General features: G+C 53.7%; 2 protein-coding genes across 4 annotated transcripts in view; one reads left to right on the forward strand and one right to left on the reverse strand.

The window, feature by feature from the left end:
* TMEM63C (transmembrane protein 63C) overlaps nt 1–11,744 on the forward strand; it is a 33,913-nt gene extending 22,169 nt beyond the window's left edge. For all 3 annotated transcript variants that reach the window (XM_064150422.1, XM_064150427.1, XM_064150425.1), the window contains exons 6-24: nt 2,247–2,284; nt 2,706–2,848; nt 3,149–3,200; nt 3,637–3,745; nt 4,160–4,233; nt 4,338–4,418; nt 4,532–4,652; nt 4,771–4,904; nt 5,126–5,248; nt 5,678–5,831; nt 6,400–6,506; nt 7,343–7,429; nt 7,938–8,003; nt 8,122–8,284; nt 8,504–8,609; nt 8,804–8,971; nt 9,267–9,382; nt 9,530–9,601; nt 9,687–11,744. In XM_064150422.1, the coding sequence (XP_064006492.1) occupies nt 2,247–2,284; nt 2,706–2,848; nt 3,149–3,200; nt 3,637–3,745; nt 4,160–4,233; nt 4,338–4,418; nt 4,532–4,652; nt 4,771–4,904; nt 5,126–5,248; nt 5,678–5,831; nt 6,400–6,506; nt 7,343–7,429; nt 7,938–8,003; nt 8,122–8,284; nt 8,504–8,609; nt 8,804–8,971; nt 9,267–9,382; nt 9,530–9,601; nt 9,687–9,899 (2,127 nt within the window). In that variant the 3' untranslated portion in view covers nt 9,900–11,744. The remainder of the gene's footprint in view (nt 1–2,246; nt 2,285–2,705; nt 2,849–3,148; nt 3,201–3,636; nt 3,746–4,159; nt 4,234–4,337; nt 4,419–4,531; nt 4,653–4,770; nt 4,905–5,125; nt 5,249–5,677; nt 5,832–6,399; nt 6,507–7,342; nt 7,430–7,937; nt 8,004–8,121; nt 8,285–8,503; nt 8,610–8,803; nt 8,972–9,266; nt 9,383–9,529; nt 9,602–9,686) is intronic.
* Nucleotides 11,745–13,738: 1,994 nt separating this feature from the next.
* On the reverse strand, nt 13,739–20,561 carry NGB (neuroglobin). Its single transcript, XM_064150489.1, has 4 exons — nt 20,236–20,561; nt 18,745–18,856; nt 17,152–17,271; nt 13,739–15,989 (listed from the first exon to the last, which is right to left on the reverse strand). The coding sequence occupies exons 1-4, from the start codon at nt 20,340–20,342 to the stop codon at nt 15,843–15,845; spliced, it is 486 nt and encodes a 161-aa protein (XP_064006559.1). The 5' UTR covers nt 20,343–20,561; the 3' UTR covers nt 13,739–15,842.
* Nucleotides 20,562–23,315: the final 2,754 nt, after the last annotated feature.

Below are 23,315 nucleotides of genomic sequence, written 5' to 3' on the forward strand. Positions count from 1 at the left end.
TGGGTGTCTTTGTCTTGGTTTGCTTTGAGTCCTCTGCCTTGAATGGCAGCTCAGAAGGAATGCTCTTGCCAGTGTGAACATCTCCCAGCTGCATGGCTATCCCTGCCAGCTGCAGGGAACTAGTCATGTTCAAGAAAAGACTGGATGAGGCACTTAGTGCCATGGTCTAGTTGACTGGCTAGGGCTGGGGGATAGGTTGGACTGGATGATCTTGGAGGTCTCTTCCAACCTGGTTGATTCTATGACCAGAGCCTCACTGTATGCTCTCAGAGTCTTTCTGGTCCCAGCATGACCACCAGCTCTGCTGATGTGCAGGGGCTTCAAAGGCATCTTTTGTTTCTCTACCACACCAGACACAAATCAGGCTTTGCTGGAAACAAGCACAGGTGGACATATTTTGCCGTCTCTCTTTTTTGGCAACAAAAGTTCAAAAATCAGTCACTTGTGTGGTTATGAAAAAGAAAATACATTACTTATTGAGAAAAAAAAACAACAAACTCCTAGACAGGAAAGGTAGAGAAGCAAGATCCTTGCAGGTGGCAGGAGGCCTATTTAAAGGCTCTGTACTGGATGCTCTGATACTGCTTATTAAAAAACAACTGAGAAGGAGACCACAGCACTGCTAAAGAGCAGATCAAAGGAGATTACCAGAAGGAAGAAGACATCTTTTTAAAAGCCAGTCTGTTCCCAAGTGAGGAAAATCTGAACTGCAAGGTAAGATATAAAATAGTGTTAGAGAGGGAGAAGGTTGCTTTTGAGGAGAAATTTGTAGAGAGCATATAAGTACTGGATTTTTCTTCACACGTTTGAGATGGGAAACCTGCCGGAGGGTTTGTAGGGCTGTAGATGCTGAAGACAGGAAACACTTGCTGGAGAAGGTGACAATGTAGCAGGAAAGCTAAATCAAGGTTTGGTGCTTGTATCCGGTGAAGAGGAGCTTGACCAAATTCCTGATAGAGAGCCCTTCTCTTTGGGAAAGCACTGGAGCATCGCCGTAGCAATGGGGCTAGAGGATGAGGTTGTAATAAAAGCAGCCTGACAAATTCCCAGAAGCAGGCAGAGGACTTATGGTCTAGTTGAGGTCCCTGCTGACTGCAATGGGGGTTGGACTAGACCAGACCTCGCATCCTCCAGAGACTGACTCCTTTCCAGCTCGAATCATTCTGTGATTCTCACCCACCCTGAGACAGAGTCAAGCAGTATGCAGCCTTTCTCCTGCATGTGGGGATGCTGCAGAGTCAGCAATCGGCTGATAAATTATGTTTTATCAGGACAGTTTCTAGAAACCCTACAAATCCCAAGAAATTACAGGCCAGAGAGCTTAAGGGTCTGCACAGCCAACCTCCTGGATGTTGTCCGCAGCAGATCCCTGAGTGAGGTGTAGGAAGGAAGTCAGCTTGGATATGCTATGGGGCTGTCCACCCACCACAGGGCTGTCAGGGACACGGAGACACTTGCACCTCTAAAGCCTCCTGCTGTTGTCAGTCAGATTAAACTGAGCTGTGGGGTAGGATAAAAAGGTCCTGAGCATGGGTAAAGGCAGGAGATGTAGAAGAGGAAGAAACTGCCAGCTCTGACAGGGCAGGTTAAGGCAATCCCACAGGGGGCTGCCTGTGGTGCCTCCCATCTAAGGTCAGCATAAACACTCCAGAATAGGTGAAAGGAGAGACTAGGTAGCTGAGTGTTACTGGATACAACCATGACCAAGAGGACTGCAGAGGGCCCCTGAACTTCCATGACCTCCAGTGCTGGTAAAACGTGAAGTGATGCACGGGGGAGAAATCCCCTGATAATGCACAGGCAGTGGCAGGGAATGAGCCACTGCACAACACCCAGCGTGTGCCTGCATCGCTGTGCAGCAGGGCTGGTGCAGTGCTTGGTAGTGGTCAGAAAAGCACACTGCATGTTGAGGACCGTGAGGGAAGGGACAGAGGAGGAGGATGCTGGGGGCCAGAAGCCTGTGTTATAGAGATGCCCTGCTGCTCCCGAGGCCTTTGCCATCACTGCAGAGGCCTCGGGGAGCAGCAAACATCACCAGGTGGTCTCTAGAGGTCCCTTCTAGCCCTGACCATTCTATGATATAAGCCTGAGCATCACTGGGCTGCTTTGGGTGTTGCCTCGATTTGCTCAATCCTCTGGCCCCCAGCAGTCATACTGCTTCCACATGTGTCTCCAGTGCATGTTGTTCCCCATCTCTTCACTGAGACGTGGTCACTCAGCCTCATCCCAGCTGTTTTCCCTTCCAGGGATTTTGCTCCTGGCTCATTTCTATCTACCAGATGAAGTAAGTATGTCCTCAGCATCACGGCTGTGCTCCACCACTGCCCACCCCTGGGGAGCCAGTGGCCACAAGTGGCAGCCCATCACCCAGGGCTGCTGGGACAAGTGGCAGAGGAGAGCCTTCTTAAAACACACGCCCCTGGAGAGAGGGAGCAGAAGGCTCCCCTCTGCATTTCCTCTGGGCCCTGGATAGTGTCCCACAGAAAAGGGCTTCAGCCTCTTCCCCTGGGAGCTGGTCCTGTAATAGGATGGCAACCTGAGGACTGCTTGTGTCCCTCATTCCATCTGTGCCCAAATCTCACATGCTATGAGTAGGGTGCCATGATCTGGTGTGGGCTGTGTGAGGCCAGAGCAGCCAGTATCTCTGGGGAGGGAGATGGTGGGGAGGCACCTCTAGTACTCATTTCCACTCATCTTTCTCCCAGGGATGAGGAGATTCAGAGCAAGTGTGGGATCGATGCCACCACCTACCTCTCCTTCCAGCGGCACCTCCTGGTCCTGCTTATGCTGGTCTGCATGCTCTCTGTGGCTGTCATCCTGCCTGTCAACTTCTCAGGAGACCTTCTAGGTAAGTTCTTCTCCAGTTATAAGGTGTCTTAGAAGTGTGGTGCAAACTTCCTCAGTCTCGAGGCAAGCGCCATACTGCGGGGGCAGAGGGCCTTTGTTTGTCAGGATCTCCCAAGTGAACTGGAATCTACCATCAGCTATGATTGAGGCATGCAAGAGGCAGAGAGCTAAGAGCAGCGGGGAGCTGGTGGGGACCTGAGGAAAAGGAGGGACCAAAGATTAGAGCCACCACCCTGCAAGCTTGGTCATGCACACCTCACTGGGTAAATCTTCTTAACTGCCTGCTTCTTTTCCCCTGCAGGACACAATCCTACCCACTTTGGACGGACAACCATTGCCAACATCCCAACACAGTATGTGGCTGCTGTGTCCAGAAAGGGCTATGGGTGTTGCTGCTGTGGTGGGCACTGCTGGGAGCCTCCAGGAGCAGCACTCACCACAGCCTTATGTGTGCCAGAGACAGGTTCATGTTGAGCAGCATGCCAGTCACAGTAGCCCCTGTGTCTGATGTTGGTTTACACCATGTGCAAGCACTGTTATAGCAGATGTCACACTGGCACTGATGGCAGAAGTGCTCCTGGGGACTCTGGACAACCTCATTTCTGTAGTACCCCAGCCAATGTCCTTGATGCTGCCCTTCTCATCCCTAGGATGGGGGGGCTAGTGGCCAGCTCAGGGAAGTCCTGCTGGGTAGTGGAGGTGGCAATGGGTGAGACACTGAATGCCAGGCTGGACTGCATGCCACACACCTGCCACACTGCTCACTGCTCTCCTCTTCCCATCCTCCAGAGACCGACTCCTGTGGCTGCACAGCATCTTCGCCCTCATCTATTTTATCCTCACCATCCTCTGCATGGCTCACCACTCCGTCCACCTTGAATACAGAGAGAATGAGAAGGTGAGCATCCACTGCTCCAGCTCTGCCTTGGTCAGTGCTGATGGGCGTCTTCGTGCTTTGTGGAACACATGTTCCCAGTATGTAGGGAGTTTTATAAACAGCCTGGGAGTGAGCAGGCAGGGTAAGAGATGGCTGGGTTTTGCCATCTTCTGCAGAAAGCCTGGCATCCCAGAGGTAAATCTCTTGCTGCCTTGCCTCTTGAGATTGAAGCTCTGCTGTGTCTATCCATCTGGGAGGTGACAGCATTCAGCTATGCTGCTGGGGCCTGGGAGCGGGTATTGACCAGCCTCTGGGATAGTAATCAGTGACCTGACTCACTTATGCCTTCCTGGTGGCTTGGTGACCAGAGTGGCAGTTATGGGTCCCACAGACCCACCTGCCCATCCACCTTGTCTGTACTTTCTCCTTCCTGAGGTCGCTCGGACACTGATGGTTACCCACATCCCGAAGGAGATCACAGACCCTTCCCTTATCATCAAGCATTTCCAGTAAGTAGTGGTGTGCCGTAGCCTCACCGGGTGGCTGGCAAGCAGGAGGCAGGGCCTACTTCTGCCACCCAGTTGCTGGTGACACTGTGTTCCTGTGTCCACAGCGAGGCTTATCCCAGCTGTACTGTCACCAATGTCCAGTTCTGCTTCGACGTGCGCAAGCTGATGAAGCTGGATGCGGAGAGGTGAGTGGACGCAGCTCCCCACTGCTCTGTGAGTGGGTGCACCATGCCAGCCTACTGTGTCTGTCTGTCTGCCACTCCCCAAATGAGCTTCACCCCTGCTTGCTTCCTGGCAGGCGCAAGGCCATGAAGGGTCGCCTGTACTTCACCACCAAGGCGCAGAAAGAGGGGAGGATCATGATCAAAACCCACCCCTGTGCCCGTATCTTCTGCTGCCACTTCTGTGGCTTCGAGGAGGTAGGAGGGTGCGGGCAGGGCTGCAGGCAGCACAGCCCTACTGTGGGCAAGGCAGAGCATGGCAGCTTGCCCGTGGCCCAGCCCGGCAAGCACAGCAGAGCCCTGGCTGCTCCTGCAGGTGGATGCAGAGCAGTACTATGGGGAGCTGGAGGAGAAGCTGACGGATGAGTTCAATGCTGAGCGCAACCGCATCACGCTCAAGCGGCTTGACATGGCCTTCGTCACCTTCCAGGATGAGCGGATGACAGCTGTGTGAGTAGCCCTCACACAGTGAGCACAGGGACATTCTCTGGTCTGGTGCCACCGTGCCAGCTTCTCCAGCTAAAGCCAGGCAATGGGTCTGTCTCCTCTGTGCCTCTGCCTTCTGCAAAGATGGCCTCTCTGTCGAGGCTGCAGGAAGGGTCTGACAAGAAATGTGTGTGGAGTCCTGAGCCCTTAGTCTGAACCTGACTCCCAGCTCCCTTCTCCTGCAGGATTTTGAAGGACTACAGCCGTATCCGCTGCCGCAAGCACCCCCAGCAGTCCTCTGTCACCACCGTGGTCAAGTCACACCAGTGGGGCATTTGCTATGCCCCTGCACCCAGCGATATCATCTGGTGAACCCCATGGTGGGAAGGAGGAAGGGAGGGGAGCAGCCAGTGTCCATGCCTATAAGGACCCCACCACAGCAGAAAGCCCACGTAGCTGTAGGGAATCTATGCCCATATCTACAGTGCAGGGACTGCCAATCCCTCCCATGTCCATAACAGAAGTCAGCAGGGGTGATGGTGATCGCCTCAGCCATGCAAGGCTTAGAGTGATTGCCAGGCTCCAGTTTCCCCAGCTGACTGGTGGTACAGACTCTGGTTCTGAGATCTCTGTGGGTGTCATTAGAGTAGAGAGGGGAGGGGGTGAGCTCACAGCAATGGCTGCCAGGATGGCTGGTGCAGGCAGTGGGAGGCAGAGCTTCAGGGAGCCAGGCCAGGAAGCCCAGAACATGTGGCTTTTCCTCCACACCATGTCTGAGTCGTGTTTTGCTCTCCAAGGGAGAATTTATCCGTCCATGGCACATCCTGGTGGCTGCGATTCATCCTCCTTAATATCTGCCTCTTCATCCTTCTCTTCTTCCTCACCACGCCAGCCATCATTGTCAACACTATGGACATGTTCAACGTCACGCACCCTGTGGAGAGCCTCAAGGTAGTCCCTGGAGCTCTGTGACAGCTTTTCCAAGGGGTCTCAGTTTCCATCCTGGTTCATAACAGGGGGAGAGCACTGGCTCCACTCTGGCTTTAGAAGATGAGTTGTCACTAGGCATTAAAGAAAGACAGAGAGTGGTCATACCCCTGTTTGCCATCCATCCCCTTGTGTTTCCAGTGACAGAGCCACTGTGCAACTGTGCACAGTGCACAGGACACCTGTGCAACTTTGGTGCTGTTGTCCATAGGATAGGGCAGGTTGGTGTCCATGCAAGAGGACAGGGATGGAAAGAGCTCAAGAAAATGTTAGGAGCTGCCAGCAGCGTGTCACCTTTCTGCTCACTGCCTTTTGAGCTGTTGGGTGGGCACTGGGGCTCAGAGCATACCTGTAGTGCTTTTGGCTAGCCTCGGGCTCTTATTGCCTGAAATAAAGGCTGCTGCTCAGATAGGGGATGCCCCAGCCCACCTGTTGCACACATCATCTTGTTCTGGGAGACCTAGGGAGCTGCTTCAAGCATGACTGAGTTCTGGTGGGCTCCTGAGGATGTCTGACATCTCTCTTCCTGTAGAACCCCATCATCACCCAGTTCTTCCCCACGCTGTTGCTCTGGGCCTTCTCCGTCTTCCTGCCCTTCCTTGTCTACTACTCAGCATTCTTTGAGTCACACTGGACAAGGTAAGGGGGCTCACCCCCACACCCCCTAAGGGCTGTGGGAGGTGGGAGGAACCTCAGTAGGACTCGGGGAACCTGGCCCGCAGAGGAGCAGGCAGCAGAGCGGCAGACATCTGCAGAGCCCTCCATGTTGCCCTCCATGGAAGGAGCCCCAGATGGGTGCCCAGAGGAACCATTTCCTTGCAATAGCTCCCAGTATTCCAGAGTGCTGCCAAAGGCAGGTGGATCTGTTCTAACGTGAAGGGATAGTGAGATGGCAGACTGCCAGCAGCAGGGTCGTGGCCCTGACTTGGACAGCACATCTTGGCTGTGCTCCCAGACCTCCAGTGGGGAAGTAGAAGTCTGGGATGCTGAAAGTCTTCTAGTAGAGGCAGCTCTGCCCACCTCCTATGTTATCACAGTATCACAGTATTATACCTTCTCTGACCTTCCACTGGCCCCAGCCCTTGTGCCCGATTTGAGACAGTCCTTGTAGGAGGTTTGTCAGCACTTCCTGGGGGGAACAGGGACTCCTGCATTCATTGTAGACAGCCACCTGACCTGTACTGGGCATCTACATGAGCAAGGATGGTGGGACATGGCAGGGATGATGGAGATGAGAGGCTGGTAGAACAAGAGCTTTTGCTACAGCAGATTCCTCATGGTGATTTCTAAGACCTTTCTGAGGCCGGTGGAAGGCCCCAGTAGATGGACAGATCAAATGTATGTGACTTCTTGGGACTGGGAGTAGTGCCTTGGTGAAGTATCACAGTATCACAGTATCACTCAGTCCAGCCTGTCCTGCATTGGCTGCTCTGCTTTGGAAGAGTGCAATGTTCTCTTGCCTTCCCTTTCTGCAGGTCAAGTGAAAATCAGCTCACCATGCACAAGTGCTTCTTCTTCCTGGTGTTCATGGTCATCATCCTGCCCTCGCTGGGGCTGAGCAGGTACAGATCACTGCTGTGTTGCTGTCCCTACTTCCTGGCAGCCAGGAGCACACTTGGGCCTCTTACTTCCTATAAGTCAGCCCCAAAGGACAGAGGTCCCACTGCTGCTGAAACACAGGTGGCTCTGGGGAGGAAAACACTCTGCTTAGCTGTGCTGAGCTCTCAGATAGTTACAGTCAAAAAGATTTGCTGCAAGGGAGGAGGAGGGTGTAGCAGCTTGCCTTGCTGCCAAGGCAGACCCGAGGTTCCTGGTGGTATCCTCCTTGGGGTCAGCCCTTCAGCAGACCAAATCAGGTATCTGTGTAGCCCGGGTACAGCAATCCTGACTGGGAGGTGAGCACCCAGCCACACCGGTCTCATGTGGCAAAAAGGGTTGCTTTGGTAGTGTAGAGTCCAGAGGGTCTCACCCACCAGGGTCAGGGGAAAGCATGTGCCCACTAGACGCCTCCCACATTGCTCTGTGACTCCCTTCCTTCAGAAGGGCAGCTCACTCTTCTTCCCCTTCCAGCCTGGACCTTTTTTTCCGCTGGCTCTTCGATACCCACTTTCTGGATGAGGCTGATATCAAGTTCCAGTGAGTAGCATGGAGCACACGAACCTCCAGGGCGAGCAGGAGCACCTGACATCAGCCCCTGGCTGCTCTCCTGGCCACCTGGGCAAGCATGCTCTCACCTTCTGCATCCCTCGGACAGGTGCGTTTTCCTCCCAGACAACGGCGCTTTCTTTGTCAACTATGTGGTGACCTCCAGTCTGATTGGCACAGCTATGGAGCTGCTGCGCATCCCCGGCCTCCTTGTCTACACTGCCCGCCTCTGCTTTGCCAAGTCTGAGCCTGAGCGGCTCCATGTCAAGCGGGTAGGTAGCTCTGGGCACCTCTGAGCAGATGTGACATCCAGCGCAGCAGGGATGTGCTTGCTGGAAACTCAGGCTGGCCTGGTCCAGTGGGGAGGCTTGGGACTTCTTCAGGCCTCACAGGGGCTAGCAGAGGGAGGCAATTGCATGGGTCAGGGTGCAAAGGCAAGCATAGCCTTTGCAGTGGCAGGGGCACTAATGACACTGTTGATCGTGCCTCAGAGCCAAGCCTACCAGTTCCAGTTTGGACTGGAGTATGCCTGGACCTGCTGCATCTTCTCTGTTGTCATGACCTACAGCATCACCTGCCCTATCATCGTCCCCTTTGGTGAGTATGATCCCATGCCCATGGTGCCACTGTCCCTGGCTGTGCCAAGAGCAGCTCGTCCCAGCCACCAGCAGCAGTGTAGGAGCAAAAGCTTCCTGCATGGTACAGGATGACTCCCGTGGGCATTATACCCAGGGTCTGCCATGCTGTCTCTGCCATCTGTCCCCCACAACTGGCCCTTCTCCTCCCACCAGGGCTGCTCTACATGCTGCTGAAGCACATGGTTGACCGGTACAACATTTACTATGTGTACATCCCCACCAAGCTGAACCAGCGCCTCCACGTTGCTGCCATCAGCCAGGTTGTGGTGGCCCCCATCCTCTGCATGTTCTGGCTGCTCTTCTTCTCCGTCCTGCGCCTTGGTAGGGAGAGCTTGGGGCTGCCTCCTCACACTGCTGATGGTCACATCTCATGTTTAGAGGGATGATCTGTCTGTGTCACCCTGAAGTTAGGCATGGCATGGAGGGTAGGCATGGAGGGTAGGAGCAGGCAATGCGTGATGGAGACCTGGGATGGAGAGGGAGTGCATGGCAGCTAGTTTTTGGGGAAGAGGGTTGAGAGCTTTTAATACCCAAAGCAGGAGCCAGCCTGGGGTTTGATGGATGTACAACAGGTCCTCGGATGCTCATATGCTGCCCCAGTGTCTCTGTGCTATAGGTCCCACTCGCCCTGTCACCCTCTTCACCTTTGTGGTCCTCCTTGCCTGCATCATCTTCTCCTTCTTTGGCCTCTGCCTGAAGAAGCTGCAGCCACGGAAACCCTCTAGCTACCAGGTGAGTGCAGGTATCTGCTTTTCCAGTTCTTTTGCCCCACTGCATCCCCTCCTCGCCTCTCTGGGGAGTCTGAGGTAGTGCCTGGCTCCCCCAGCTTCAGCTTAGGACCCTCAAACTGTTGTTTGATCCCAACCTCCCTCTGCTCAGATGTCTGACCAGTCTGAGGGCGCCTTCAATGATGTGGAGCGGAGCAGCGTCTCCTCTACCCCCAACTCCAACGTGAGTACCTGACCCCAGCCCTGCTGTGGCCACCCCAGTCTCAGGCCCCTGGGTTCTGATGTCCACTGCCCCTCTCCTGGGGCAGCTCTTTGTGGCCACTGTCCTACAGGAGCCTGAGCTGAGTCTGACACCAGCGGCATCCCCAGCACACCAGTCCTATGGCACCATGGGCAACCACCTGGAGCCAGCAGAAGACGGGGAGGATGGAGGGCTGCAGAGCTTTGAGACAGAACTGGAGACAGTAGAGGGCGAGTACAGGAGTGGCCCAGTGATGGAGAGCCAGGCCCGCTACCAGTGAGCATCCACCAGGGCAAGGACCAGCTGTGCCGAGTGGAGTACGTGCCAGGGAATAGGAAGGAGCCTTCCCAGTGCTGATGGGGCCACCTTGCTGACAGGGCTGGGGGACAACAGAATTGATGCAAAGGAGAGACCTCATTGTATGTGAAGTGGCAAGAGGCTCTGCTGGTCCCTCCACAGCCTGGACTGGCTCAGCCTCCCCGTTGCCCCTGTAACTCACCTACCTTTTCCAGCTCATCGTGAGGAAGAAGAGGGTGCAGTGATGAGTGGAGAGGATCTCTCTGAAAGGCAGTGCTTTTAGGGGTAGGAGGGAGGCCCTGGCCCCTCTGTGAAGAGGGTAGCAGACCAGACAGCTCAGATGAATGTGCCCACCCACGTGCTGTCCCCCAGGTCCTACGTGGCATGGGACAGCCACTCCTAATCCTTGCTTCCCACCATGCCCACCCCTGCTGCCAGCTGTCCAGCTGCCTCCCCAGATGCTGACCTTGCAGGCTCCTGCCCACCCCTGCTGCCACCAACAAGGCTTTGCCCAGCAGGGACTGCTGAGAGGAGTGTGCTTTGCTGGAGAAGCAGCTCCAGTCTTTGCCTAAGCACCAGCATCCCTACCTTGAGGCAGACATCAAAACATAAAACAAGCTCTTCCCTGCCATCCCCCTCCATCCCTCCGCTGCTGCACCATGCACGTGGCCTTGGGTCCTCAGGGAGGAGCAGGAGGACAAGGGGCAGTTGTTTTAATGTCTGTGAGGCCAGTTCCTTATCATCCCTCTCTCCTGGGTAGCATCTCCCTTGTACGCAGGCTCTGTGGAGCTGGCTGTGTGACTCTGCATGGGTCCGTTCTGTTGCAGCAGAAACAAGGAGGGGGGAGTCTGGCAGAACCCCAGCCTCTAGGTCCTGGTCTATGACAAGCTGCAACCATGGGATGCTCCCCCAGAAGCCACGATGCCTCCTGAGTGTGAGTCCTGCTGCTATTGTAAATGTGCCAGCTCCTTGCCTGGGCAGCATCCTTGGTGTTTCCCAGCTCTTCCACAGCAGCCGTGGGGACCTCTGGGGATAAGGGTAGACCTTTGCCCTGCTTGGCCTCTCTCCCATCAGGCTAACCTGTCCAGTCGTGCTGGCTTCTCACTCAGCCCTGCTTTGACCTTGGGACTCATTGTCCTGCTCCTGATTTTCCTGCTGGCTTCAGAGCAATTCTAGCTGCTGTCCCAGGGCTGTGCAGGGAGGGAAGGATCAACAACACAGCTTTGATGGCACCATGGCTGCTGGCAGGGGAAGTGCTGCTTGGCAAAAGCAGATGCTTGGCACCAATCAGCATTACTGGTGCCACTGTCAGAATGGACATGGTGTGTCAGTCCTGTGAAGGGGGCAGCTCAGCAGTAAACTGTAGGTCTCTGTTGGACGTAGGTGAGCTCTGGGACATCCCTGTGTGCTGATGGGTCTCAGCTAGCTGGCAGCTCTTTGGTCCCTGTCCCACTCACGCTTCTGCATGCTGGGGTGATGGCTGCAGCACACTGGTCACTGAGCTGTTGCCTGCAGGAGCCTTGAGCTCATCCACTCCTTCCTAACCCAAAGAAGCACTGTGGAGAGCTCACAGCTCCCTGCCTAGGTGTCCTTGGGGCTGCCTGCAGCTCAGCTGCTGCCCTCACTGCCTGCCCCTAGCTGGAGCAGGAGGATGCTGGTGGCCTCTCTCTGGGTAGAAGCAAGTGCCTGCAAGTGGCACCATGTCTTCAGGAGCTCAGGCTGCTGGTCTCATTGCCCTGGGCTGCCCCACTGTAGGAATGTGCCAGAGGTCTGTACCTTCTTGTGATTTATTGCTATGACTGTGCCTTGAATAAAATGACTTCACCCAGCTGCTGCCTCATGTCACCTCTGCACATCCTGCCCAAGCCCAGGAGAGGGGAGGACCCTCGCTGCTGGAACCCCAAGCCCCTTCACCTGTGGGTTGTTTGGTTTTTTTCCCTTCTTGGGGATGTACTGCAGAGGCTTCAGTGGTGAGGAGATTGATTGGACGCTTCTTTACCTCCAGGCACCTTGTCACCCACCATGGGCCCTACAAAAGAAAACCCCAGCAAGTGGGCAAAGGCACAGGAGTGAGGAAGCAGCCCACCCTGTCTTCTCAGAAAGGTTGCCTCAGCTCTTGGCACTGGGGACTGGGTGCAGCCCTGGAACTGCCCATCTCTACCAGTCCTTGCCCCACAGGCAAGGTGGCTCAGGACACCACCAAAGAGGGTGTCCACACTACCTGGAGGGAGCAGAAGGGTAGCCTGGAGGTCCTCTAGGACCACAGCAAGGAGTGGAGTTAGCTGGGGAGGGAGCAGGTGTTCCCGAAAGTGAACTGCCACCAACAAGTCCCAGGGAAAGAGGTGAACAACATTTGAGAGTCTCAGAATGATCATGTAAATTGCAACCCTGTCACACACCGTGAGGCAGGGACACCTTCCCCTTTGAGAGCCTTTCTCTGGGTTTTAAAAAGAGAACACACATTTGCTCCCCCCTGATTCTTTATGCTCAAATGCCTACTTCATTTAGGTGCCTGTTGTTTCAGCATATCTCTTCTGTGGTCCAGGACAGGGGCAGAGTAAGGGACTGGAAAAACTTTAACCCCACTCTCCTCAGCATGCACCCCCACAAAGGCCACCTGCAATTTGTAACTAGTGGTCTGCAGGGCTAGCTGCAGGGCTAGCTGCAGGGCCTTGCGAGCTGCGGTGGAGGCTCTGGTTGTGAGCAAGGGCTGTAGTTTCCACACCCCCTGTCCCCTGGCTGTCCCAGCCCTCACACCCAGGAAGCTGTTCCCAGCCTAATGATGGTGGTGTGAGCCCCATCAGGCTGTGCCTTGCCACTCCTGCCCTCAGGAGAGCGCACAGCCTGCGTAATACAAAAGCCCCTCGCAGCCGCATGCTGCCTCCTGCCAGCATCTCCAGTGGCTGGTTCCTGGCAGCTGTGGCCAACCTCTGCACTGGCACAGGGAGTCAAAGATGAGGGTGCTGCCTCACTGGCCTTTTCCTGCAGCAGCCCTGAGGCTGGCAGCAGCGCTCAAGGCCAGGAAGAGATGGAACATTTATTTTATCATTGAACCACAGGGACGATTTCTTTGCATTCACATCTCTACTGTTGTCCTTGCTCCTCACAGCCCTCTAAACCAAGCCACATCCCAAGGCAGAGCTGCACAGATTTCCCAAGATGCTCCCCATGCTCTCTCATGGCAGGGCTGGGATTCCTAGCCCAGATGATGCTATTACAGCCCTCGAGGTCACTTACCTGCTCCAAGGATCACCATACTTCAGTGCAAAGTGCCCAACTGTCCCAGGGCTGAAAGCCTATAATGCAAAAGTTAGAAAGTGCCCAAGGAAGAGTGAGACAGGACCTCTGCATTCTTGCCAGCTGTTCCCCGGGACAGGGCTGCTCTGAAGCCCAAGCTAGCAGGGTGGACAATGCATGGAAGTGGGCAGGACTTTGCTTCAAGGCTGTGCCCTGCTGCTGTGGGCAAGCAGCACTAGGTGAGCCGATGCTAGCTCAAATAACAAAAGCAGCAGCTGAATGACAGAAAAGTTTGGGAGTTTTTAGGCTGATTGCTTAAATTCTAATTCCATTAGACATTGCTAAATTGGAAAGGTAATGTGTAATCAGCAGCAGGATGCCTTTGCTAGCCCCTCTGCTGCTCACCTATTCAATTACAGTGCACAAAAGCTCTCAAAAGACATTTGGTGCTAGATGACTTCTCATGTCAGCCACTCACAGTGACCAAAGTCAGAGCCACCATGAAACCAGCAAACCCCTGTCTGCCCTATGCTTTACCTCCTTGCATGGGCCTTGTATATTAAAATAAACACAAGGCAGCAAAAATGGCCAAGACTCACTCTTGTTCTTTATTGAACAGTACAGCTAGGTGTAAGAGGCACACAGACTAGGTCAGTTCTCTTAGGAGTTACACAAAATATGGTGCAGAAGTCAAAGAGCTGGGAAAGCCAGAAGGACCAGGGATGGTTTGGGACAGTAGCAGGAGCACTCACACCCTGCCCATCACACTTCTGCCTGCTTGTCAGAAGGTCCCCTTTATATTGCTGAAGGCTGATGCTCCAGAATAGGGTTGCAAACAGGATGCCCCCATTCCCAAACTCTCTTGCCCTGTGCCATGCCATCACAGCTAGTGCCTCCTCCCAGGCCCAGCTCCTCCATCCCTTGCTGCCTGGCACAAAAATGGGAAGGACCCTCACCTGACCCAGCTGATGGAAAGAGCCATGGGCCAGAATGCATCCCATGCTGTACACTGCAGAGGACAGCAAGCATCCTCATTGAAAACATTAACTGCCTGCTCCACAACACCCCACTCAAACAGCTGGAAAGCTCTTTGCTCCCTGGAAGCTCATGGCCACCACCAGGCCTGGTCTTAAAGAATCAAAGCCTCATCTCACAGGGCACCACAACATCCTCTCCATGGCATGGGGCTGGGAGACTTCAGCTGCAGCTGTGATATGCAGACAGTCCTGTTCTGCCCCAGAGAGGAGGACATCTGAGTGCAGGAGAAAAGTGTCCCTGGACCAGAACCATCTCAGCTCTCAATGCCAGGCTCCTCCTGCCTGTAAGGAGCAGCTAGAAAGGCTACTACACCGCCTGTAACTGAAAACTTGCTCAAGTCCTTGCCCTGGAGCTAGTGATGGTTGTAAAGTGTCTCTGCCTATCCCGCAGCAACTTCCCAATAGAGATTAACACCTCTAAAGTGCTCAAATTCAGCTACCTTCAGGTGCTGCCTCTCAGCCACTTCCTGGGATTTCTTCTGGCCGACTCTATCGTCTCGCTCCTATCCTGACACTGCACTGCTGCACACACCTAAGTGGCTGCTTCATTCTGCTCCAAAGTGTCTGGGTCTCAAGTATGGCTGGTAGGAATTAATAGAGGGTGAGTAGTTCTGCAGGTGGGCACTGTGTGCAGCTGGGAAGTGCTCCAGGTCCTGACAGTACCATCAGAAAAATTTCATCTGTGCTTCCTCTGGTCAGGAGCCAAAATGTTTTCTGGAAGCTGTTGCCATGACATGATTGCAAGCTTCATTTTTTACTTTAAAACATCTTTTCCCGTGCTTACTGTCCTTAAAACAAAGCAACAAAGCACCACCACGGCTGCTGCATTTCAGCTGGCTCTGAGGGTAAAGCAACCAGCCAAAGCAACAAAAAGCCTTTCAGCTGGCAGCACAGATTTGCTAAAACTACCCTCACCTCAAGGTTAACTTGATGCCACTGCTTGAAGCATCCTTAGAAAACTCACTGAGTTGTGGTCAAGCTGCCACAAGCAAAAGGTCATGTATGCCACCCAGGGAAGAGTCAAGGTGGAAGAGAGTACCAGGATTAACCATCGAGTAGTGACAGTGGTGCTGAAGGGACAAGGAGAAAAGTTCCAAACAAGGTTTGAAGAGGATGGCTGCATAGCACAGCCAGCTCCCACTTCTGTTTCCCCTACCTCTGGAGGGAGCCAAATCCACCATTCCACAGCAGAGCAGGACACAGCAGTACAGGCCAAGTGAGCAGTGCCAGACCTGGCAGGTCTTGAACATGGAAAACAGGATCTCAGCAGAGAAGCCTGAAAGGACTAGCTGTTGTCTGACTAGCAAAAGAAGTGGGTAGCAAAAGGAGAGAAGACAAGCCAGATAAAAACCAGAGTAGGTACCTAGGTACTGGTGCTCCACCTAGATTGAAGGGACTTGAGGCCAGGTAGTGTACCTGTGCTGTGGCACTCCTAGGCTTTGCTGCAGAGATGTACCCTGCCAGCCCCTGGCAAAAGCAGAGATGTGGTCATGTCAAAGCAAGGCAGAATCACTGGGAGAACCCCGAAGCACAGTGACAGAGGAGACAGAGCAGAGAGAAAGACAGAGGTGCAGAAAGGCAGAGAGCATGGCATAAGCAGCCCCCTTACCCAGGATGGCTGCATGTCTGGGGGTGGGGATGGCTGGCAGAATCTAGTCCCCTTCTGGGAGAGTGTCCCAGCCACGCCGCATGGCTTTCACCACGGCACCGTAGAGTCTGCTCCAAGCCTCCTGCACGTCAGGGCTGAAGGCAGTGCCAAGGCATTTCTCCAGCATGTACAGCAAGGACTCACCAACAGTCTGCAAACCAAACATGGAGGCATCAAGCTCAGCATGAGGGGACAACATGCAGCCCCTTCTTTCACTTCACTGCCTTTTGTACTTCTGCCATTGCAGAGCAGATGCTCCTTCTTCACCAGTAGGGTCAGGCTGCCTGATCCTTCACTGTTCAGATGGAGCCCAGAGCCAGCCTATGACATGCCCTTTGCCTGGCCTGTGATGGCCCTCACCCCACCCTAGGTCAGTGGGGAGTGCAGACAGGAAGCAAGGGCTGACACTGCACATGTCATACCAGGACAGAGGTATGTCCAACCTCATGGCTTCCAGATGTAAATAGCCAGCCCCATTCACTGGCACAGGAGTGGATCAGCAAAGATGAACAATGCCCTGATGCCAGGAAGCGGGTGAGAATCCAGGCTGAATGCTCAGCACCTGCCTTGACACCTCTCAGGCCTCTTCACAGTACACCACTCCTCACATTACTGTGAGTGGCTCCACCCAGACCCATCCACACAGTGTATGCAGGGCTAGAGAAGATCACTATACCAAGGAAAGGGGACTCTGCTCCCTCTGAAGAGGACCAAAGCTAGTGGTCTCAGGAGGGAGCCATGTGTTTGTTAGAAACCTTTCCCTTGCCCTGCCCTTTCCAACTGCATTACCCAGCATTTCTGCCTGTGCTTGACAGCAGGAGAGGAGTAAGCAAGGATTGAATACAGAGGATGTTCTGTCTCAGTGCCATAGAGGAGCAAAGGTCAAGGTGCAGCCACCCCACCACACAGTGCAGACACAGAGAGGTAGATGCTCTGTTTCCTAGATGCAGTGAGATTTGCCCAGAGCCTTCGATGCAGAGGTCCAGGGCAAATGCTGAGTCTGCAGCCCTTTGTGACAGGTGAGACTGCAGTGATCCAGCTGTGGTCTTCAAACAGCGTAAATTCCTTTCTCCTTTCTGTCCTTTCTCCCTGAGCTCATTAGGGAGAAGGCAGAAAACAAGGAGAGCTCAAAGGTTTCCCTTAATGAGCCAATATCACTACACAGGCATCAGCAGCTCAGAGGCTGCCCTGAGCAACCAACTTCCTCTTCAGCCAGCTGAACCCAGTGGATGGGCACAGGGGGATGGAGACAGCTGAAGGCTGCAGACAGGGCTGCATGAACAGCTGTAGTAGAGTAAGAGAGGATGCCTCACCGAGAAAGACTCAACCTTCACACCGACTGCCTGGTGCTTCTTGCCAAGGTTGTAGAGATACTCTTCCAGGGAGGACAAGTTCTCCAGGTGGCTCACAGCAGCATCGATCACCAGCATCACCTGCAGGAGCAGAGAGGCAATAAACAACAAGGGTCTTGCTGCTGTCCCAGAGTAACAGTTGGAGTCCTCCACCCCCATCATTCTGACCATCTCCCAGCTTTGTTCTGTGTCACATCAGTGAGGTATGACAGCAGCAGCACACACCAAATCCTTCCATGGGGGGCCTACCAGAGGTGCCACAGCAAGCAGCACTGCTGACCTCCTGGAGCAAGTAAACAGCCCTGCAGCAGAGCAGCTACAGGCAAAGATGTGATGCTGATGAAGTCATTACAGCTCTTAGGATCTCGGGATAACTCATGAGGAGCTCTGGAATTTGCAAGGACTAGAAGTTACCAAGATGATGCAGCTGAAAGTAAGACAACTCCAATTCTAAGATCAACTAAGTATTTCAAGGAGATGAGGTGGATAACACAGCCAAGAAACCTGCTCTGGTAAGGCATTGTACCACTGTGGCCTCCCAGGAGCATGAAAAGTCAAATGGAAACAGGTCAGAGAAGGGTTAACGTGGGATGGAGGGAACAGACACAACAAATTAGAAGAGATTAAAACCAGGGCATGGTTAGCTTGGCAAAGCCAAGAGGTGATAGAATTGTACTCTATAATTTCAACAGGGAAATTACCTCTGAAAAGAGCAAAGAGCTATTTCGGCTCAAAGCAATAATAGCAGAAGTAAAAATGGACTTTGCCAATAAACAGAGAATGGAAAATAACAAAAATCTTTCAGCTATCAGAAGAGCACAATCCTGAAACAGCCTCTTACAAGGAAGGAGGACAGGATAACAAGACACCAAACTGGTTTAAAGATGGAGCCAGAGAGTTTAAGAAAGCATCTGCAAGCCAAGTCTGAGTCTTGCCCCAGTATGGCTGCTCTTCAGGGCTCAGCACAGTATCTGCTGCACCAGGTGTAATTCTGCCCATGCATGAGCTCCTGCAGATGGCATCAGTGTTGCTCTTCTCTCTTTCAGGGGGACACAAAAGCATATCACAGCACTCCCCCAGAGGTTATCCAAGAGATGCTGTGGGTCTTCTGGCTCCCCAGCCTCTCCAGAAGAGTGGGTCATTGAGTGGCCAAGCAGAGGGTTTTAGACCTCATCTGGACAGAAGTGAGTTTATAGAATCCACCAGGCTGGAAGACACCTCCAAGACCATCCAGTCCAACCTGTGCTCACCACAGTAGAAGAAGAGGCCTTCCAACTTTCACAAGAAGAGGTCCACTCTCAGATGAAGACATGGAAATCAGCACGATTCTTCTTACCCACCACAACCTGCACCCTCATCCTCTCCCCTGCTGTAGGGCACTCTGTCCTGGCAACAAGACCTTCTGCCAGCACAAGCAATCCTCTGCAGCTACCATCTCAGAAGGACACTTCCCGTAGGTTCCCCAGCCCGACACCCCATGGGGCCAAGCCACTGTCTAAGGGTTTTCTCCTCTACAGAGGCTGTGCTCAGGCCATGCCACAGCCCCTCTCTCACCTTCTTGATGTGATCCAGGAACTCAGGGGCAGAGAGACACTCCTGAGGGCTGGCAAACTGCTTGCAATTGTACTGGAAAAGGGGTAACAGGTCGGGGTCCAAGTCAAATAACCTGCAACAGCAAGAAAGAAATCTCCATCTTCTCATTTCCTTAGCTTTACTTAGAACTCTACTCATTCCAGGGACTTTATCAGCATCACACTCACAGGCCCCCCTCTGCCTTTCTTCCCACCTACTGATCCCTCTCCATCTGCAAAGGACACAGAAGTTCTGAAGTCTTAGTTTGGGGACAATCCTGGTTACCTATAGCCAAAAAAAGTCTCTGTTTCTCCAGCTCACAGTCCCAGCTCTCAGACAGGTGTGTGAGGACCAGTCCTAGCTCACTGGAGTTTCTGCTGGCCTGGCCCTTCTTCCTGAACTCTTGGTTGTTGCCTCTACTCTTCCTATTCCCACTTCACAATCACACAGAGCCCCAAAGCTTCCAGGTCCAGGGAAGGCCTGCAAGCTCCAGCAGCCACTCTTCCTACTTGATCAAGGAGGGCATGAATACACTCACCTAATGTCCCACTCTCCCACACCATCACCAGCTTCCATTTCCCCCCCACTCTCATCTACCCCACCCCTATATGCAAGCACATATGTGGCAGCAGATACTGAAACAGGTCTAACAGGCTGGTGCTGTCCATGGAGGCCACAGGGAATTCAAGCCAGACACTCTCTCTTCTCCCCATTCGACATACTAAGCTGGTGCATCCCCTTTCACTGAAGCTGCCAAATTGCTGTCGTTGCTCCCAGCTCTCTTCTGCAAGTTTTGGCTCCCACCTGGTAGAGCCTGCTCCTTAAGCTGGTTTTCAACTCTCCAACTACCTTTTTGAACAAGTTTTCATAGATATTTCAATTCTGTTTTCCCAAAACGGAGGCACGAATCTGCTTAGGAGAGGCAAGGAGTCGGGGTTCAGCAGTTCCCCCGGCACATCCCTTCCTCTGCCCGCAGGCGAGTCCCCCGCCAGCGCCGGGGCTTTGGCTGCGCTGCAGGGTGCCCTGCCACAGACCACCCGAGGGCCCTTCCATCCACTCCCCAGGGCTGGGCGGCCACGCAGCTCTTCGAAGGACTGAAGTAACGTTGGCAAGGCGAGGGAGGCAACGGACAGGCACGCACGCAACCTGCCCACCGTCCCTCTCCTTCGCTCTCCGTTTCTGCAGAACAAACTTCTCACCGGCGGGGGAGACAAGCGGCGGGGGAGGCCTTCCCTGCTGCTGCCCTTCGCGGTGCAGGGGTCTCAGTCCCACGTCACTCCTCCCGAGGCTGCAGCCCCACCCCGGGAGGGGAGAGAGCGGCGTGCAGGAGCCAGCCGGAGCCGTCGCTGGGCGAAGCGAAGCGGTCCTCTGCGAGCAGCGGAGCCCGTTCATCGCCCCCGGGCCGGTCCGGGCGGGCGGCCAGGGCTGGGGGGGAGCCCAGTAGCCGTCTCCTGTCCCCGCCGCCCCACTCACCTGGTGAAGAGAACGAGGCCATGCTGCACGGGGCTACGGCTGACCCGCTGCCAGGTCTCCCGGATCAGCGCTCGCTGCGCACCGGACAGCGGCATCCCGCTCTCCATGGCGGGGCGCGGGGACTTGACCCGCACCGCCCTTGGCGAGGCGATGAGTTGGCACCGGCCCTAGCAAGGCTGGCTCCAAGGACGGAGGGGCCGCCGAGCGGCAGCCGCCCGCCCCTCGCTTCGCCGTGGTGGGGCCGCCGTCCGCCCCTGCCCTCCCGCACCCTGGGTGGGCGGGCGGCCAGCTCCGCGCTCACCTGGGGTCCAGCCCCGCGCCCCCGCCGCGGCGGGTACCGCGCCCCGCCCTGCCCCCTGCTGCAGCTCCCCGGCCACCCTGCCCGCCCTCTTCACCGTTACGGGAGAGCTCGTTTTGTGTTTCCCACCCAGGGAAAGGAAGGAAAGCAGAAAAAATAATTAACACCCCCACACAGGCTCCCACTGCCCACACAGGCTCCCACTGCCCACACAGGGAGCCGCTGCCGCAGGGCAGAGAGCAAAGTTCAGCTCGTTCACGGCTGCCAGTTCCCGGTCGGCCCGGTGGGTACGTACCGGTGGCGCAGCGAAGCCAGGATCTGCCGTGACCCACTGTGTTTGCTCCCTGTTCAGCACAGCTCCCTCCAAGCACAGCTTCGCTGTGGAGATCATAAGCGTTGCTCCTGCACTACAGCACTCTGCTCTTGGCCACTTCCACTGCAACTTAGGGTGCCCCACAGCCACTGCTATCCCACAGGCAGGTGAAGTCTAGACACTGCAAGATTCATGTTTAATTTGAGGCTAATTAAACCAGCTGAACCAGGCAAAGTCATTAATAACAGATCAGAAGACATGTCATCTTTGTCAGAGATGATCAGGACACTGAGTTTATCGCTCAGACAAAGGGAAAGGCTGCCTTTAACTTGGCCCTGGGTTTCAGGCAGAATGAAGGAAACAAAGAGACAAGGAGCAAGCAAGGTCTCAGGCAGCACAACAAAAGCCAGGGAAGCAAGAGCAGTCACACAAGTTACAGTTTCCAGAGGGTACAAGCCAACACAATGACACAGAAACAGTCAGAGTCTGCTCTGAAATAACAGTTGTGCTGATTTTATGGCAAGTTCTTGTTCCACACATCAAACTTGCTTCTTGCAGTCAGGGAAAAAACAGTCTCTGGCCCAGTGCAGGAACACAGTGAATCAATGTAGGCAGAAATAAGGTTTTTCTCCTTGGACTACTGAAAATAATCCCTGGGAGGAGATAAATTCAAAGGCACAAAGCCTCAGCTTGTCTCCCAGGAGCCTTTCTGCTAAAGAGCCAGAGTGACAGCAGTGATGGCAGTGACAGCAGGAAGCCACCCGAGACATCTCTGCAAGTGCCAGAATAAATTAGTCTTTTGAGATGTCACATTCTCAGCACACATCAGGCAAGATGCTGTATAGGAAAAGATGCATATACATTTAAGGAAGGTGGAGAACCCTATCCTAAAGCTGGTTTCTTAAAGAGTCAAAAAACCTCACAAAGAAATTGAACTGCCAGATGGGACCAGGGAATCCCACAAATATTTTAGATCTCTGGCTACTGAGGCAGAAAACAAATGATGTTCCAGGCATACTGTGTTTTGAATGCCATTGCTAGAAAAGAATTCATGTCAAAGGTCCCAGAAAGACACAAATCCAGGGCTCCTGTTAAATCCAGAGCATGTTAGCTTTTGTTATAACTAAGGAAAGCCTGGACAGCATGTCTACGTGTCTACATTCTTAGAGAACAAGGGTTAAACAGAAAGCATTCAAAAATAAAGGCAAGGCATGAGCTGCAGGGTCATCTCATGCTTGAGGGTTCAGAACACACAACATGATAGCCCACAGTGCTTTCTGCTGTTTGCCACCATCTCCTGGTCCATAAGTAGCTCCCAGTAAAACCAAAATCTTAGCTCTGTGGGGAAAAAAATCGTTCATTTTGAGGACTGGTGACAAATCAGTACAAGGATAGCTGCTGAAGAGCACCAGGAAACAGCAGGTTCATCTGAGCAGGCTGGCTAACACAAGCCTCACAGTGCCAACGTTAACCTCTCACTGTGTTGCAACCGATTAGGCACACCAGCAAAGTGCACGGTCATGCTACATGCATAGGCACAAACTACTCTGACGTTCCAGTCAGTTGTCACAACCACAGTGACACGGAGCTTCACCAGAGCCTGGCTGGACAGTTGAGCCCGACCCTGCTCATAAGAAGGTGGAGCAGAACAGGCAGGCTGAGGCTTTGCCTAGCAACATTATGAATATATTCACTGCTGGTTGGTAGAGGAGAAAGAGAAGCATCGCAAAAGCAAGTTGTTGTAGGTAAGAATGATCAGCTTCTAAAGCTCAGTTGGAATGTGGGACACCTTTCCTCAAGTTCCTGCAGGCATCATACCAGCTATCACACCCCAGGGCAATGACAAAATGCAGATTCACACTTTGTTCCTGATAGCAAGGGTAGCTGAGACAATAGCAATGAAGCCATGACAGCAAGGGAAACGGGTGGCTTTTGTCCCAAGTGTTCTCCCTCACACCTCCCCTTTGTGTTGCAGCTGGGGGCTGCATGCTGAACACTCATAGAGAAGACACAAGTGGCAGCAATAGAACGACTTGCTGTGGAAGGGGGTAAAGCTTGCCCCACCTTTCTGCTGACAGGAAGCAAGGAAAACAAAGGCTTGGGCCATTATATCCCCTCCCATAGTGATAAACAGGTACCCACAGCTGTTAAGGTACCTGTGAGTGTCTTGCCCAAACACAGGTAAGCAAGCCTTGCTTTCACCTAACGTGGTCAGTTTTGCAAAGGCCATTCTGACTGGTGAATCTCTGCGGCCACAGCAGCAAATATAAATTGAGCTAAGATGCAAGCAGTTGTGCTTCCTCTGCCTCGCTTAACTCGGCTTAGACAATGTGTTCTGCTCTGCCTCCTGCATCAGACCAGCTTAGCCCTGATATTTTGGGCTAAAACTACCTGGAAACATAAGTGCCTCAAGTCTACCAGGAGAAGGCATTAAGTGCCTCACAAGGTGGCAAGAAGTGCCACTGACAT

This window comes from Pogoniulus pusillus, chromosome 1, assembly GCF_015220805.1.
Source record: "Pogoniulus pusillus isolate bPogPus1 chromosome 1, bPogPus1.pri, whole genome shotgun sequence".
NCBI classification, from domain to species: Eukaryota; Metazoa; Chordata; class Aves; order Piciformes; family Lybiidae; genus Pogoniulus; species Pogoniulus pusillus.

What these genes read in the sequence shown, in the direction of transcription:
- NGB (XM_064150489.1), bottom strand. Translation starts at nt 20,342, where the DNA reads ATGGAGAGCGGGATGCCGCTGTCCGGTGCGCAGCGAGCGCTGATCCGG. An exon ending in GGCCTCGTTCTCTTCACCAG is followed by an intron (nt 18,857 to 20,235) that starts GTGAGTGGGGCG and finishes TTGCTGTTGCAG; the next exon opens with GTTATTTGACTTGGACCCCG. An exon ending in TCCTGGATCACATCAAGAAG is followed by an intron (nt 17,272 to 18,744) that starts GTGAGAGAGGGG and finishes CTGCTCCTGCAG; the next exon opens with GTGATGCTGGTGATCGATGC.